Raw genomic sequence first — 14,163 nt, 5'->3', positions numbered from 1 at the left:
AGAAAACTTGGATTTAGGCGTGGCGCCCTCTATTTTTGTCTGCCGCTACCACACACTAGTAAAGTATTAGTATAGGGTACAGCATGGCACAGTCTAGGGCACACTTTCACACAGGGCCTCAAAAGATGTTAGATGGCAATCGCATTTTGAGAGATGCTAACCTGGAACCTTTATAGTTACAATAAAAGTGTAAAAAAAATAAAATAAACAAATAAAATAGCCAAAAATAGTTGTCGTTTTTATTCTGTTCTTACTGTTTTACTGTACTTTTTATACTATATTGTAATTTTTTTTGTTACTGTGTTTTTTTTGTTAACCATTGTTTGCTTTGCAGATACATCATTTTACTGTACTGTATACTATTATATTGTAATGTTTTATTGTCACTGTGTTTTATTGTTAACCATTGTTTGCTTTACAGGTACACCATTCAGCTGCAGCATTGATTTGTTTATTTTGACTGGGTTGGCTCTCACGATACGTGAATCTGTGACTCCAGCACTGTAGGAGGTGATTTCACCACCACAGTTAAAAAAAATAGAATATATATGGCGAAGCATAGGGGCAGGGGTGGAAATTAGGGGCGGATTGCCCCTATGCTTCAGAATGTATTTTTTACTTTTTTTTGGCACAGATTGCAATAAAATAGTTGTTTAGGTGAGTTAATATTTTATTGATACTGTGTTTTATTGTTAACCGTTGTTTGCTTTGCAGGTACGCCATTCAGCTGCAGCACTGATTTGTTTATTTTGACAGCAACAGGGTTTGCTCTCATGATACGTAAATCAGCAACTCCAGTGCTGTAGGAGGTGATTACACTAACGCAGTTTAAAAAAAGCATATATGCCAATGCTGAAGCATAGGGGCAGGGGTGGACATAGGGCGGATCGCCCCTATGCTTCGGCATATATTTTTTATCACTGTTCTAGGCAGAGATTTCTTCATCCACATCAATCAATGTGAATGGAGGAATCTGTTACGTTCTTTTTTTTGTTCAGCCCATAGGCTGAACGAACAGGGCATGTATGCCCATCATTAGATGTGGGTGGATGCAGGGCAGTATTTTAATGGTGCGCGTACCACAGATTGATCGATCGATGTGAATGGAGGAATCTGTTAGGTTCTCTTTTTTCATGCAGCCCACAGGCTGCATGAAAAAAAAGAACAATACAATTTATGACCAACAAGGACTAGCAACATACTGGTATGATTGATTGAACTAGACAGCGCTTGCCTCAGCCCACATCTATCTAATGAGAACTATAAGCTTAATCAATAAGTTACACTGGTGAATATTAAAATAACAATTGTGACTGAGTGGCAAATGTAAATGAATAACTCTAATGTTACATAAATTTTATAGCAATAGTGAGTTGGTTTATACAATGTAAAGTGACTTGTGATGATATGTGCAAATACAGCAAAAAAAAAGTACTTGGTGCTCCATGCTCCAAAGGTGACTGTAATTCCACCACTGTGTGTTTCCGCACCCACCAGATGGGTTGGACTCCTCTGCCTTATGGCAGAAAGAGTCAACTGTGCTCTAGGTCTCTTGGGGGGGGAACCTATCCCTCTACAGTTTTCACTGGACACTTCCACTGTGTTAGTTGGCCTCCTATGGTGGCGCTCAAAATCCAGGGTGTGCAGGCATGGAATATACAAACAGAGGTCTCCTCATAGTGTAAGATCCTTTAAAAACTTCTATTCAGCATAGGCATCTTATGATAAAAATTCCTTTAAAAAGATGTTTGTTAACAGCTTTGGTAAAAACCATCCCCGTGCAACTATCGGTGTCTGTTGAGTAACGCTATCTGTAGACCAGCGTGTGTTCCAACATCCGTGCCGGATATGACGTATTGGGACTTCAGGCTTGACTGGTCTCATCAAGGTGCGACATTATCAAAAGCATTGTCAACTCCAACTTATTGATTAAGCATATAGTTCTCATTAGATAGAGGTGGGGTGAAGCAAGAGCTTCACCCCACCTTGCTGGACTTTGAGTGGTTATACCGGAATGATGCCTGCAGGTTTAGGCATAATCTTGGTATTGTTTTTTTCACCCGGCAGTCGGCTTTCATGTAAAAGCAATCCTAGCAGCTAATTAGCGGGTAAACTGCTTTTACAAGCAGTGGAAGAAGACGTCCCCCCCACGCCATGGTTTTCTCGGGCTCTCCAGTCCCACCGGGAAACCCGACAATGCAGCCAGTTTTTCTGCCAGCTTACCATAGAGCTGATCGGAGTCCAGAATGGCTCCAATCATCTCTATAGCCTAAGAAATCAGAAGCTACGAGCATTGTATCACTTCGGTTTTGCTGGATATAAACAGTGATCACACCGATCTTGGTGTGGTCAGATGCTTTAAGGGCAGAGGAGAGATCTAGAGTCTAATAGACCCCACATTTTTCAAAAAAGAGTACCTGTCACTATCATAGAGGATATTTACATTCCCTGTGATAACAATAAAAGTGATACAGAAATGAAAGGGACAGTGTAAAAATAAAAATAAAAAGCAAAATAAATGATTAAAAAAAGAATAATTTTAAAGCACCCCTGTCCCCCCGTGCTCACGCGCAAAGGCGAGTGCAAGCATCGGTCTTGTGTCGTATGTTAACAACAATTGTTCCATGCATGTGAGGTATCACTGCGAACGTGATACCTCATGTTCGCAGTGACTCTAGCAGTAGTAACTATAGCAGTAGACCTCCTCTTTAAATCTAAAGTGGTAACCTGTAAGTGGTTTTTAAAGGCTTTTAAAAATGTATGTAGTTTGTTGCTGCTGCATGGGTGTGCACAATTTTAAAGCATGTCGTGTTTGGTATCTATGTACTCGGCATAAGATCATCTTTTATATATCATCAATATAGTATGTTTTTATGAATTAAAATTCAAAAAAGTGTTTTTTTTCCCCAGAAAATTGTAAAATCGCTGCAAAATACTGTGTGAAAAAGCATCAGAAAGGGCTTAATCTTCAAGTGGTTAGTGGGTGATGTGTGGCATAAGCTTCTAATGTTGGGAATAAAATGCCAGGGCAGTTCTTAACTCCCCAAATGACCCCATTTTGGAAAGTAGACACCCCAAAGTGTTTGCTGAGAGGCATGTTGAGTCCATAGAATATTTTAGATTGTAGATTGTGCCACAAGTTTCGGAAAAATTTAAAATATTTCTTACACAAAGCTGTCCCTAAATGATATATTGCTCACACATGCCATGGGTATATGTGGAATTACACCCCAAAATACATTCTGCTGCTTATCCTGAGTACGGGTATACCACATGTGTGAGTATGCCAAGATAGCACAAAACCGCCAAAATGACCCCTTTTCGGAAAGTAGACACCCCAAGGTATTTGCTAAGAGGCATGGTGAGTATTTTGAAGCTCTCATTTGTTTTGGAAAATGAAGAAAGAAAGGGATTTTTTTTTCTTTTCTCAATTTTCAAAACTTTGTGACAAAAAGCGAGATCTGAAAAGTACTCACCATGCCTCTCAACAAATAGCTTGGAGGGTCATTTGGGGGGTTTTGTGCTATTTGGGCATTTCATGGCCTCTGAAACTGTGATAGGTAATGAGGAGTGAAATCAACAATTTACACTCTTAGAAAGCCTGAAGGGGGTGATTGGTTTCCGGGGTCCTGTACGCGGCTAGAATGCCAAAAAAGTCTCACACATGTGATATCCTCATACTCAGGAGAAGCAGCAGAATGTATTTTGTGGTGTCGATTTACATATACCCATGGCATGTGTGAGCAATATATCATTTAGTGACAACTTTGTGTAAAAAAAACCTATTTTGGTAATTTCCCGAAACTTGTGGCAAAATACAAGATATTCCATGGACTCAACATGCCTCTCAGCAAATAGCCTGGGGTGTCTACTTTCTAAAATGGGGTCATTTGGGAGGGGTTTGTGTTATATAGACATTTCAGGGCTTTCGAAACTATAATAGGTAGTCAGGAAGTGAAATTTACACCCTTAGAAACTCTGAAGGCGGTGATTGGTTTTTGGGATCCTGTACATGGCTAGATCCCCAAAAAGTCTCTCACATGTGGTATCCCCATACTCTGGAGAATCATCAGAATGTATTTTGGGGTATAATTTCACATACAATATACCCATGGCATGTGTGAGCAATATATGATTTCAGTGACAACTGTAAAAAAAAAAAGTTTGTAATTTTTCAATCACTTGTGACAAAAAATGAAATATTCAATGGGCTCAACATTCCTCTCAGCAAATTCCTTGGGGTGCCTACTTTCCAAAAAGGGGTAATTTGGGGAGGGGGTTGTACTGCCCTGCCATTTTAGCACCTCAAGAAATGAGATAGGCAGTCAGAAAAAAACCTGCGGAAATTCCATAAATGTACCATAGTTTGTAGACGCTATAACTTTTGAGCAAACCAATAAATATACACTTATTGATTTTTTTTTTTTTACCGAAGACATGTGGCTGAATACATTTTGATCTAAATGTATGACAATTGAATAATTGAGTTTATTGGATTTTTTTATAACAAAAAGTAGAAAATATCATTTTTTTTCAACATTTTTGGTCTTTTTTCATTTACAGTATCTCACAAAAGTGAGTACGACCCTCATATTTTTAAAAATATTTTATTATATCTTTTCATGTGACAACACTGAAGAACGTACACTTTGCGACAATGTAAAGTAGTGAGTGTACATCTTTTATAACTGTGTAAATTTGCTGTCCCCTCAAAATAACTCAACACACAGCTATTAATGTCAAACCGCTGGCAACAAAAGTGAGTACACCCCTAAGTGAAAATGTCCAAATTGGGCCCAATAAGCCATTTTCCATCCCCAGTGTCATGTGACTCCTTAGTGTTACAATGTCTCAGGTGTGAAAAGGGAGCAGGTGTGTTAAATTTGCTGTTATCACTCTCACTCTCTCATACTGGTCACTGGAAGTTCAACATGGCACCTCATGGCAAAGAACTCTCTGAGGATCTGAAAAAAAGAAATGTCACTCTACATAAAGATGGCCTAGGCTATAGGAAGATTGCCAAGACCCTAAAACTGAGCTGCAGCACAGTGGCCAAAGATCATATAGCGGTTTAACAGGACAGGTTCCACTCAGAACAGGCCTTTCCATGGTTGACCAAAGAAGTTGAGTGCATGTGCTCAGCGTCATATCCAGAGGTTGTCTTTGAGAAATAGACATATGAGTGCTGCCAGTATTGCTGCAGAGGTTGAAGGGGTGGGGGGTCAGACTGTCAGTGCTCAGACCTTACGCTGCACACTGCATCAAATCGGTCTACATGACTATCGTCCCAGAAGGAAGCCTCTTCTAAAGCTGATGTACAAGAAAGCCTGCAAACAGTTTGCTGAAGACAAGCTGACTAAGGACATGGATTACTGGAACCATGTCCTGTGGTCTGATGAGACCAAGATAAGACTTACTTAGTTCAGATGGTGTCAAGCGTGTGTGGTGGCAACCAGGTGAGGAGTACAAAGACAAGTGTGTCTTGCCTACAGTCAAGCATGGTGGTGGGGGTATCATGGTCTGGGGCTGCATGAGTGCTGCCGGCACTGGGGAGCTACAGTTCATTGAGGGAACCATGAATGCCAACATGTACTGTGACATACTTAAGCAGAGCATTATACCCTCCCTTCCAAGACTGGGCCACAGGGCAGTATTCCAACATTATAATTACCCTAAACATACCTCCAAGATGACCACTGCCTTGCTAAAGAAGCTGAGGGTTAAGGTGAAGGACTGGCCAAGCATGTCTCCAGACCTAAAACCTATTGAGCATCTGTGGGGCATCCTCAAATGGAAGGTGGAGGAGCGCAAGGTCTCTAACATCCACCAGCTCCGTGATGTCATAATGGAGGTGTGGAAGAAGACTCCAGTGGCAACCTGTGAAGCTCTGGTGAACTCCATGCCCACAAGGGTTAAGGCAGTGCTGGAAAATAATGGTGGCTACACAATATATTGACACTTTGGGCCAAATTTGGACATTTTCACTTAGGGGTGTACTCACGTTTGTTGCCAGCGGTTTAGACATTAATGGCTGTGTTGAGTTGTTTTGAAGGGACAGCAAATTTACACTGTTATACAAGCTGTACACTCACTACTTTGTGTCGTAGCAAAGTGTCATTTCTTCAGTGTTGTCACATGAAAAGATATAATAAAATATTTCCAAAAATGTGTGGGGTATACTCACTTTTGTGAGATACTGCATATCGCAAAAAATAAAAATCCCAGAAGGGATCAAATACCACCAACAGAAAGCTCTATTTGTGGGAAAAAAAGACGCAAACTTTGTTTGGGTACAGCATTGCATGACCGCGCAATTACCAGTTAGTCACGCAGTGCCAAATTGCAAAAAGTGCTCTGGTCATTAAGGGGATAAAACCTTCCAGTCCTTAAGTGGTTAATAAATATATATTTACCTCCACTGAGGATTTTTAATAAAAGCTGTTTACTTAAAACACAATATATATTTCTGATATGTTCACGTGTATAGTAACTGGGATTTACCAAGACAAGGCTTCTAGTGACACACTGGACACCAAGGACAGAGCAATATATTTTACAGTGGAACATTAGAGGCTCAACAATATAGGCTCAAGTCAGAAAGATTAAAAAAAAAAACAGGAGAAGGATCCATATTTTCAAAAAGTTATTTTCAGCTGTGACCAATGGGAAGTAAAAATTACAGTCACAAGGCTAAAAAATAAATATTCTTATCCTTGTGTTGTAAAGCTTTATGAATTGAACTTAATATATTAGATTTCCCACAGAAAAAGAAGCCAGATTTGTTTGGAAACTGAACTAAACATGTATGCTTGGCTCAATAGAACATCAAGTTTGGCAGAATACATGAACACCGTTAAAGTCTATGGGACACGAACATGAATAATCAAAAGTGCTCATTTTGAAGGCTATATGCAAGTTATTGTCATAAAAAGTGTTTGGGGACCTGGGTCCTGCCCCAGGGGACATGTATCCATGCAATTTAAAAAAAAAAAAAACGGGCGTTTTTTCGGGAGCCATGATTATTTTAATGCGGGGGCACTCTCTCGTTGCAGGTTTCGTGCTCGGATAAGGGTCTGATATGGATTTTGGGGGGATTTTGGGGGGACCCCTAAGCCATTTTTTAAAAAATTTTGGTGCAGGGTTCCCCTTAAAATCCATACCAGACCTGAAGGGCCTGGTATGGATTTTGGGGGGACCCCTACGTAATTAAAAAAAAAAAATTGGCGCAGAGTTCACCTTAATTTCCATATCAGACCTGAAGGGCCTAGTATGGATTTTAGGGGGACCCCCAAGCAATTTTTAAAAAAATTTTGGTTCGGGGTTCCCCTTAATATTCATACCAGTCCCAAAGGGCCTGGTAATGGACTGGGGGGGGATCCCATGCTCTTTTTTTCAATGAGTTTTATGTCTATTGCCAAGACCCGACAATTCATTACAGCCACGATCAGTTTTAAATGACAATTTTTCCTTTAGAAATGTTGTTTTGCTGTGGCACTGTTCTAAACACGGCAAAAATGTGCCACTTTACAGGCATACTATAGACACCCCCCAGGCATGATATTTAAAGGAATATTTCATTTTTATTGTTTCACTTTAAGCATTAAAAAAATCACTGCTCCCGAAAAAACATTAAAAAAAAAAAATTGTATTGATACATGTCCCCTGGGGCAGGACCCAGGTCCCTAAACACCTTTTATGACAATAGCTTGCATATAAGCCTTTAAAATGAGAACTTTTGATTTTTCATGTTAGTGTCCCATAGACTTTAATGGTGGTCCGGCGGCTTCAAATTTTCCCCCAAACACGCATATTGTTCGGTGTTCGCCGAACATCCGAACAACCAAAGTTTGGCCCCAACTTATCCCCACTGAACAGTTCAGTCATGTATAAGCACTGATATAGTGTGAAATACATTCATTTTTCGGTGTCCCCGCTGTGTCATCTTGCTGTATTGGAATGCTTTTACTACCGCAATAAACATTGTATATTTTTCAGCAGTCAGGATTTTTGGATGTTATATTGTGCACAGTTGGACAAACTGGACTGGCACCTGAATACTTGAGGATTGTGGAGCACAGTCACGGTGGACCCACTTGGTGTAACAGTTTATCTAAATGCATGCTTGGCTGTTTAATTAAGAACTCAACAGGAATCTAAAGATAGTTTGGCCTGTTGATGGTTAGATTATATCTGAGCATCCAACTGTGTCTACTTATATTGCATGAGATATAGAGAATAAACTATGAATGTTTTCTAATAATAATTTAATTGATCATTGTATTCTGTGAATTAATTTCTATTTATATTTAGTGGCTCTGTATTTGTGGTGTGGACAAAGAACCACCAAAGTCCCCATAGTACCAAAACAAATTTGTATTATTCATGTCAGATGCCCAAACAGGTTCTTCAAACAAAGGAAATGTAAATACAGAAGGGCCACTTAAATAATATAATTCACATTGTGTACAGGCTCTGTGCTTGGGTGTTGCTCTTTTTGCTTTGTATCCATTGTTGTAATCTGTTTTATTTTGTTAATCTCTGACTATTATCAGATTTTGGATAAGTATGACCAGGTACATTTAATTTGTTAATTAGTCTGATGTACATTTAGAAAAAATAACCTTTAGGCCAGCCATAGACATAACAATTTTTTTCCCTGCAACTATGGGTTTCAGGAAATACATTTCTATTGTGTTCTCCCAGTGGGGGGCAGTAGAATCCACCCCCACTGGGAGAAGACAGTTGTTATTGCTAATTGCTATAACAGCCGCTTGCAATAATCGCATGTAAAATCCAGCAGACAAGTTGCACCCAAGCTGATCCATCAATAAACCTGGTATACATTCAGCCTGCCTGTACATAATTGCCTGCCAGTTCAGCAGACACTGTTCTTTTATATGGGGATACAGCCCACATGCCTGGTGTACATTAAAAAAGTGACAGTTAACCTTTCTAGTGCTTAAACTGTGTATATAAACCATCAAGAGCAATTGCTGGCAGATTTACATACAGGGTAAATGCTATTTTTTATAGCTACTGTACATGTGAGATTTTATGCCTTTCCATCTGATGTTGCATTTGTGTGGTGTACATTTATCTTACTGCAAGTAGAATGAGTGTGACTGTGACACAATTTTATTTGGTTTAAAATCAGTAAAGAATTCATTGGTTTAATTGAACAGTGAATACTTGATAAATAGACCCCTTAGCCTTTCTAAGTTTGATCTTTTATTTGCGGTTTCTGAGAATTGTTATCTAGTTGAAACAAGATTTCAGGATTAAAAGATTTCAGTAAATATAATCCATAGCTATAATTGTGGAATAAGAAAAGGGGGTTTGCCTGGGGCAGAAACGATTGCCTATGTAGTAAAAGTGACTCATGGGTTGATTCACTAAAGGCAGCTCACTCTGGGCACCTCACTCTATTTAGGCTGCTCACTCTGGAGGACAATTTGCACTTTAAGAAGAACATTTCTTTTAATGTAGCGAATATAGTAAAAACTCCCTTTGCAAAGCATACACAATGCCAGGAATCCCCCCTCCTAAAAAAAACCCAGTAAGTTTGCTTGCACACCACGGGATAATGGAAGGTAGCAGTACTTCACCTCATTCACTAAGCTAAGAGAAAATTCCCTTGCAAAGTGAACAGACTTTTTGCCTTTAGTAAATCAATCCCACTGGGTTTATGTATGCCATTGAGTAGGAGAAAGGATAGTTCACACAGTGTTTATGTATACTAACAAGTAGTAGTGAATGTCAAACAGTTAGGAGGAAGTGTGATGGTCTGGGGTTCTTTTGCTGAATCCACAGGTGGTGACTGGCACTCTGAGCATTAGACCTAAAACAGCATTGTATAGTCCCTATGCAATACCCTCTGATCTCTACCTAGTTGGTCAGAGGTTAATCCTACAGAAAGACAATGACCCAAAACATACCACCAATCTATTTCAGAACTACCTTAGAAGAAAAGAAGATGAGAGTAGGCTTCAAATCATGAAATGACCATTACTGTCTCCAGACTTCCACCCCATCAAGCTGAATTGGGATGAACTGAGTAGTAAAACCAAAGCAGCCTACAAGTGCAATGCAGTGGTGGGAACATCTGCAGCCATATGGGGTAGAAATTTCTAAAAAATATTTGATTTGATTTCCATTGTAGAAATAATGGCAGGAGTGTGTTCAGTTTTAATATCTGCAAACAGTGTACACCAGTTTGAGAGTCAAACATTTAGATTATATTATCTTAAAGGGATTCCCCGGTTTCATTTTTATCACTAAATGTTGCACATATATATTACATAAATTTTTATCAACACAGGTGGAGTTTTCCTTTTATTTTAAAATATCTCTCTGGGGGACCTGTGTTCTGTATTTTATTGTACTGTATTGTAAGCCAGATGGCAAATTTCATTTGCTGGCAAATTTAAACCATTTTTTCTTTGGAAATGCCACTGCTTTAAAATAAGTCACTGCCCCGGCCAAATGCAATTCTCTTCTTTTTATCTGGTACATGTTCCCCAGGGCAGTCCCCTCCTATTTATTTTTTACATCCCTTTGCCTATTAGCCCAGAAAATGGTCATATTCGATTTAACTGGTTCAGCTAATTGATTTCAGTGGGGTTCAGGTTCGGCATCAAACTACTGCTTGAACCAAACTCAGGACCAGCGACAGTTGGGCTCATCCCTACCTGTTACATTAGGAGGAGTGGCTGTGTTTGTACAGCTGCTGCACCTTCATAGACTAATGCTGGCCATACACGATATGAAAAATCGGCATTTAGATATGAAATTCGGTAATTTAGATAGTTTGTTCGTTTTACGGATAGTTAATGGTCACAAATCGGTAATCGGTTGGGGACTTTTTTGAGCCAAAAAAACAAAGGACAAGTTTGGAAATTTTCTGCCGAACGAACGATAAATTGAAAGGTTAATGTGTTTCCCATCCAAACTGTTTGCACTAGGTATATGTGAAAAAATGAACAAAAAGTGGATTAATTCATGTCCGCTGAACGGTTTATTGGTCTTTACAAGATGGCACTATCGTTTGCTCTAACGGCCAAATGTTCAATTTTCAAAAATGGGTTTGAATGATTTTTCGTATAGTGAATGGCCAGCATTACATGGGCTGCCTGCATGTAGCTCCCGGCAGCTCCAAAAACAGCTGGCTGCAAAATCAAACAGCTGATTCACAGTGTACTGGCCCCGTGGGAATGAGGCCTTAGTTTGCAATTCAACTTTTTGAAACATAAATTCAAGGATTATTGACAATTTTCATTTTAGGTGCATATTTATCAATGATTTTGCCTGATATTAACCAAAGCTGGCAGTTACATTTAGGTTAAGCCACTTTTGATTGCCATGACAATTACATTTTCAGCCATCTTGGAGAGGGACGCATACTTTGTAGTGAAAAACTTCAATAAACTTTCAGTATACACTTCCCATAATCAACATATTTATATAAATCATTAGATCGGTTAGCCAAATGTTTATTCATAAAATACAGTAATTACAGTTTATTTTCGTAGTGGCTCTGAAGAACCCTTTGGTGTTGAATCAGGTGTTTCTGCTGTCTAAAGCTCTGATCAAATTTGGAACATTTAGTTCCCTTTTCTTATGTGTGTTTTATTGCGCTATTCTCCTTGATTGTAAAACATTTTTGTTTTTAACCAGTTGCCACAAGTATAACAGAGATATATTTGGGGCAAAGAAGCACTGCTGTACCAGATAATGTACTAGGTGCGTGATCCAATACTTCTGGATCTGTGGCGCACATGCATGCCACCGGCAACCCGCTGCCATTGTGATTAGACACAGCCCGAGCTGATCTGCGGGTACTGCAGACTAGATGTCCCCTGGCACCCGCCGATCATTAAGCAGAGAGCCAGAACACCGATTTGCCTAAAGTGTCAAAAGTGTCAAAAGTTTCAGTTAGTTTCCCGACTGTCTGCCACAATATAGCAGTCCAGCTGTAAGTAGCTGATCGCCGCCATTACTAGTAAAAATAAATATATAAAAATATTCCATAGTTTGTAGATGCTATAACTTTTGTGCAAACCAATCAATACAGGCATACCCCACTTTTAAGTACACAATGGGGTTTATTTACTAAAGCTGGAAAGTGCAAAATCAGGCTCACTTCTGCATAAAAACCAACGAGTTTCCAGGTTTTATTACCAAAGCTTAATTGAACTGGGGTTAGAAACTCATTGGTTTCTATGCAGAAGTGAGCCTGATTTTGCACTTTCTAGCTTTAGTAAATAAACCCTAATGTGTACTTAAAAGTGAGGTATGCCTGTATATATGCTTATTGGGATTTTTTTAACAAAAATATGTAGCAGAATACGTATTGGTCTACATTGATGAAGAGATTTGTTTTTTTCCTTTTGCATTGCAAATGTTTTATAGCAGAAAGTAAAAATGTTTTATTTTTTTCAAAATTATTGGTAAATTATTTTAAAAGTGCAAAAAAAATAAAAACTGCAGTGGTAATCAAATACCACCAAAATAAATCTCTATTTGTGGGAAAAAAAAGTTACATTTTCTGTGGGTACAGTATTGCACGACCCCGCAATTGTCAGCTAAAGTAACGCAGTGCTGTATTGCAAAAAATGGCCTGGTCATGAAGGGGGGTAAATCTTCCAGAGGTCAAGTGGTTGAAAACAAAAACACAACTTCTTTCCTGTAAGTCTTTTGATCACAAGAATGCTTTTTTCTATTTGTACTAAGCATTTTCTAAACATCCAAATGACTTCCCTATGTATGTCTTTTCCGGTGTTGAGTCAGATTTGAGAAGCAGATTTCGAGAGAAGCACTTTGCACATTTTGAACATCTAAATGGCTTCTCACCTGTGTGGACCTTCTGGTGATCATTCAGGTTTCATTTATTACATTAAGGGCATTGATGTGGCTTATCTCCTGTGTGAATCCTCATGTGTCGAGTAAGATGGGATATGCATGAGAAGGACTTGTTACATTTTGAACATCTGAAAGGCTTCTCTCCTGTGTGAATCCTCTGATGTGTATAAAGACTGGATATTTCTGAGAAGCACTTGTTACATTCTGGACATCTGAAAGGCTTCTCTCCTGTGTGAATCCTCTGATGTTTCATAAGATCAGCTTTATTGCTAAAATATTTATTGCATTCAGAGCACTGATGTGGCTTCTCTCCTGTGTGAATCCTGTGATGTTTAATAAGATTGTCTTTGTTGCTAAAATATTTATTGCATTCAGAGCATTGATGTGGCTTCTCTCCTGTGTGAATCCTCTGATGTCTATAAAGACCGGATATTACTGAGAAGCACTTGTTACATTCTGAACATCTGAAAGGCTTCTCTCCTGTGTGAATCCTCTGATGATTTGTAAGATTTGTTTTTTTGTAAAAATATTTGTCACATTCAGTACACTGGTACGGCTTTACTTCTGTGTGAATCATCTTGTGTTTAGTCAAATAACTTTGGTGTGAAAACTTTTGATCACATTTAGAACAATGGTATGGCTTCTCTCCTGTGTGAATCCTAAAATGCTGAATAAGATGATCCTTTCGTGAGAAGCTCTTATCACATTCTGAACACATAAATGGCTTTTCCCCTGTGTGAGTCTTCTGATGCTGAATAAGATGCTCCTTTCGTGAAAAGCTCTTGTCACATTCTGAACACATAAATGGCTTTTCTCCTGTGTGAATCCTCTGATGACAAATTAAATTTGATTTTTTTCCAAAAGATCTGTCACATTCAGTGCAAGAAAATGGCTTTTCGCCTGCTCCATCCATCATACTTTGCTCTAAAGCCCTTTCACAATTTCTTCTCTTTCATCCACCTGAAATAAATGTTTAGATAAATAAATTAAATACTGGCAGAGTAGAAATTTAGTACCATTTGAAAACAGGCATTCAGTGTTGAGAAATGTGCAATTTCAGAAATATAGTTTGTTTCATGTGGAGACCTAGTAGCTAATTAAAAAAAACTAAGTGGATTTTGCTATCCACTTTTTTTTAACCCCTTCCGCACCGCCCACCACACATACGGCAGCAGGGCGGCCTTGCTGCGTGAAAGAACGTACCTGTACGCTGTCCGCGTGACCTGGTCTGGGGCGTGTGTGCCGCCGGTGACCTGCTCTCACTGTGATTGGACACAGCGATTGTGATTGTTATTCCCTGTCACT

At 39.1% G+C, this 14,163-nt stretch overlaps 1 protein-coding gene across 1 annotated transcript; it reads right to left on the bottom strand.

Annotated features, from left to right (window-relative positions):
- Window positions 1–8,289: 8,289 nt before the first annotated feature.
- Window positions 8,290–13,771, bottom strand: LOC141134072 (uncharacterized). Its single transcript, XM_073623659.1, has 2 exons — window positions 12,994–13,771; window positions 8,290–8,339 (listed from the first exon to the last, which is right to left on the bottom strand). Exons 1-2 carry the CDS (start codon window positions 13,769–13,771, stop codon window positions 8,290–8,292), a joined length of 828 nt encoding a protein of 275 aa, XP_073479760.1.
- Between the last annotated feature and the right edge of the window lie 392 nt (window positions 13,772–14,163).

Source organism: Aquarana catesbeiana, linkage group LG03 (genome assembly GCF_042186555.1).
Source record: "Aquarana catesbeiana isolate 2022-GZ linkage group LG03, ASM4218655v1, whole genome shotgun sequence".
In the NCBI taxonomy this organism is placed as follows: Eukaryota; Metazoa; Chordata; class Amphibia; order Anura; family Ranidae; genus Aquarana; species Aquarana catesbeiana.
The sequence above is the reverse complement of the archived record's forward strand: the minus strand, read 5'-3'. Positions and strand labels throughout refer to the sequence as shown.

Bases quoted from the DNA above. Each gene is read 5' to 3' on its own strand.
- LOC141134072 (XM_073623659.1), bottom strand. From the start codon at position 13,771: ATGGATGGAGCAGGCGAAAAGCCATTTTCTTGCACTGAATGTGACAGA. The intron at 8,340-12,993 runs CTTTCAGATGTT...GACTTTGGTGGT, and splicing joins GATTCACACAGGAGAGAAGC to TCTTTGTCCACACCACAAAT.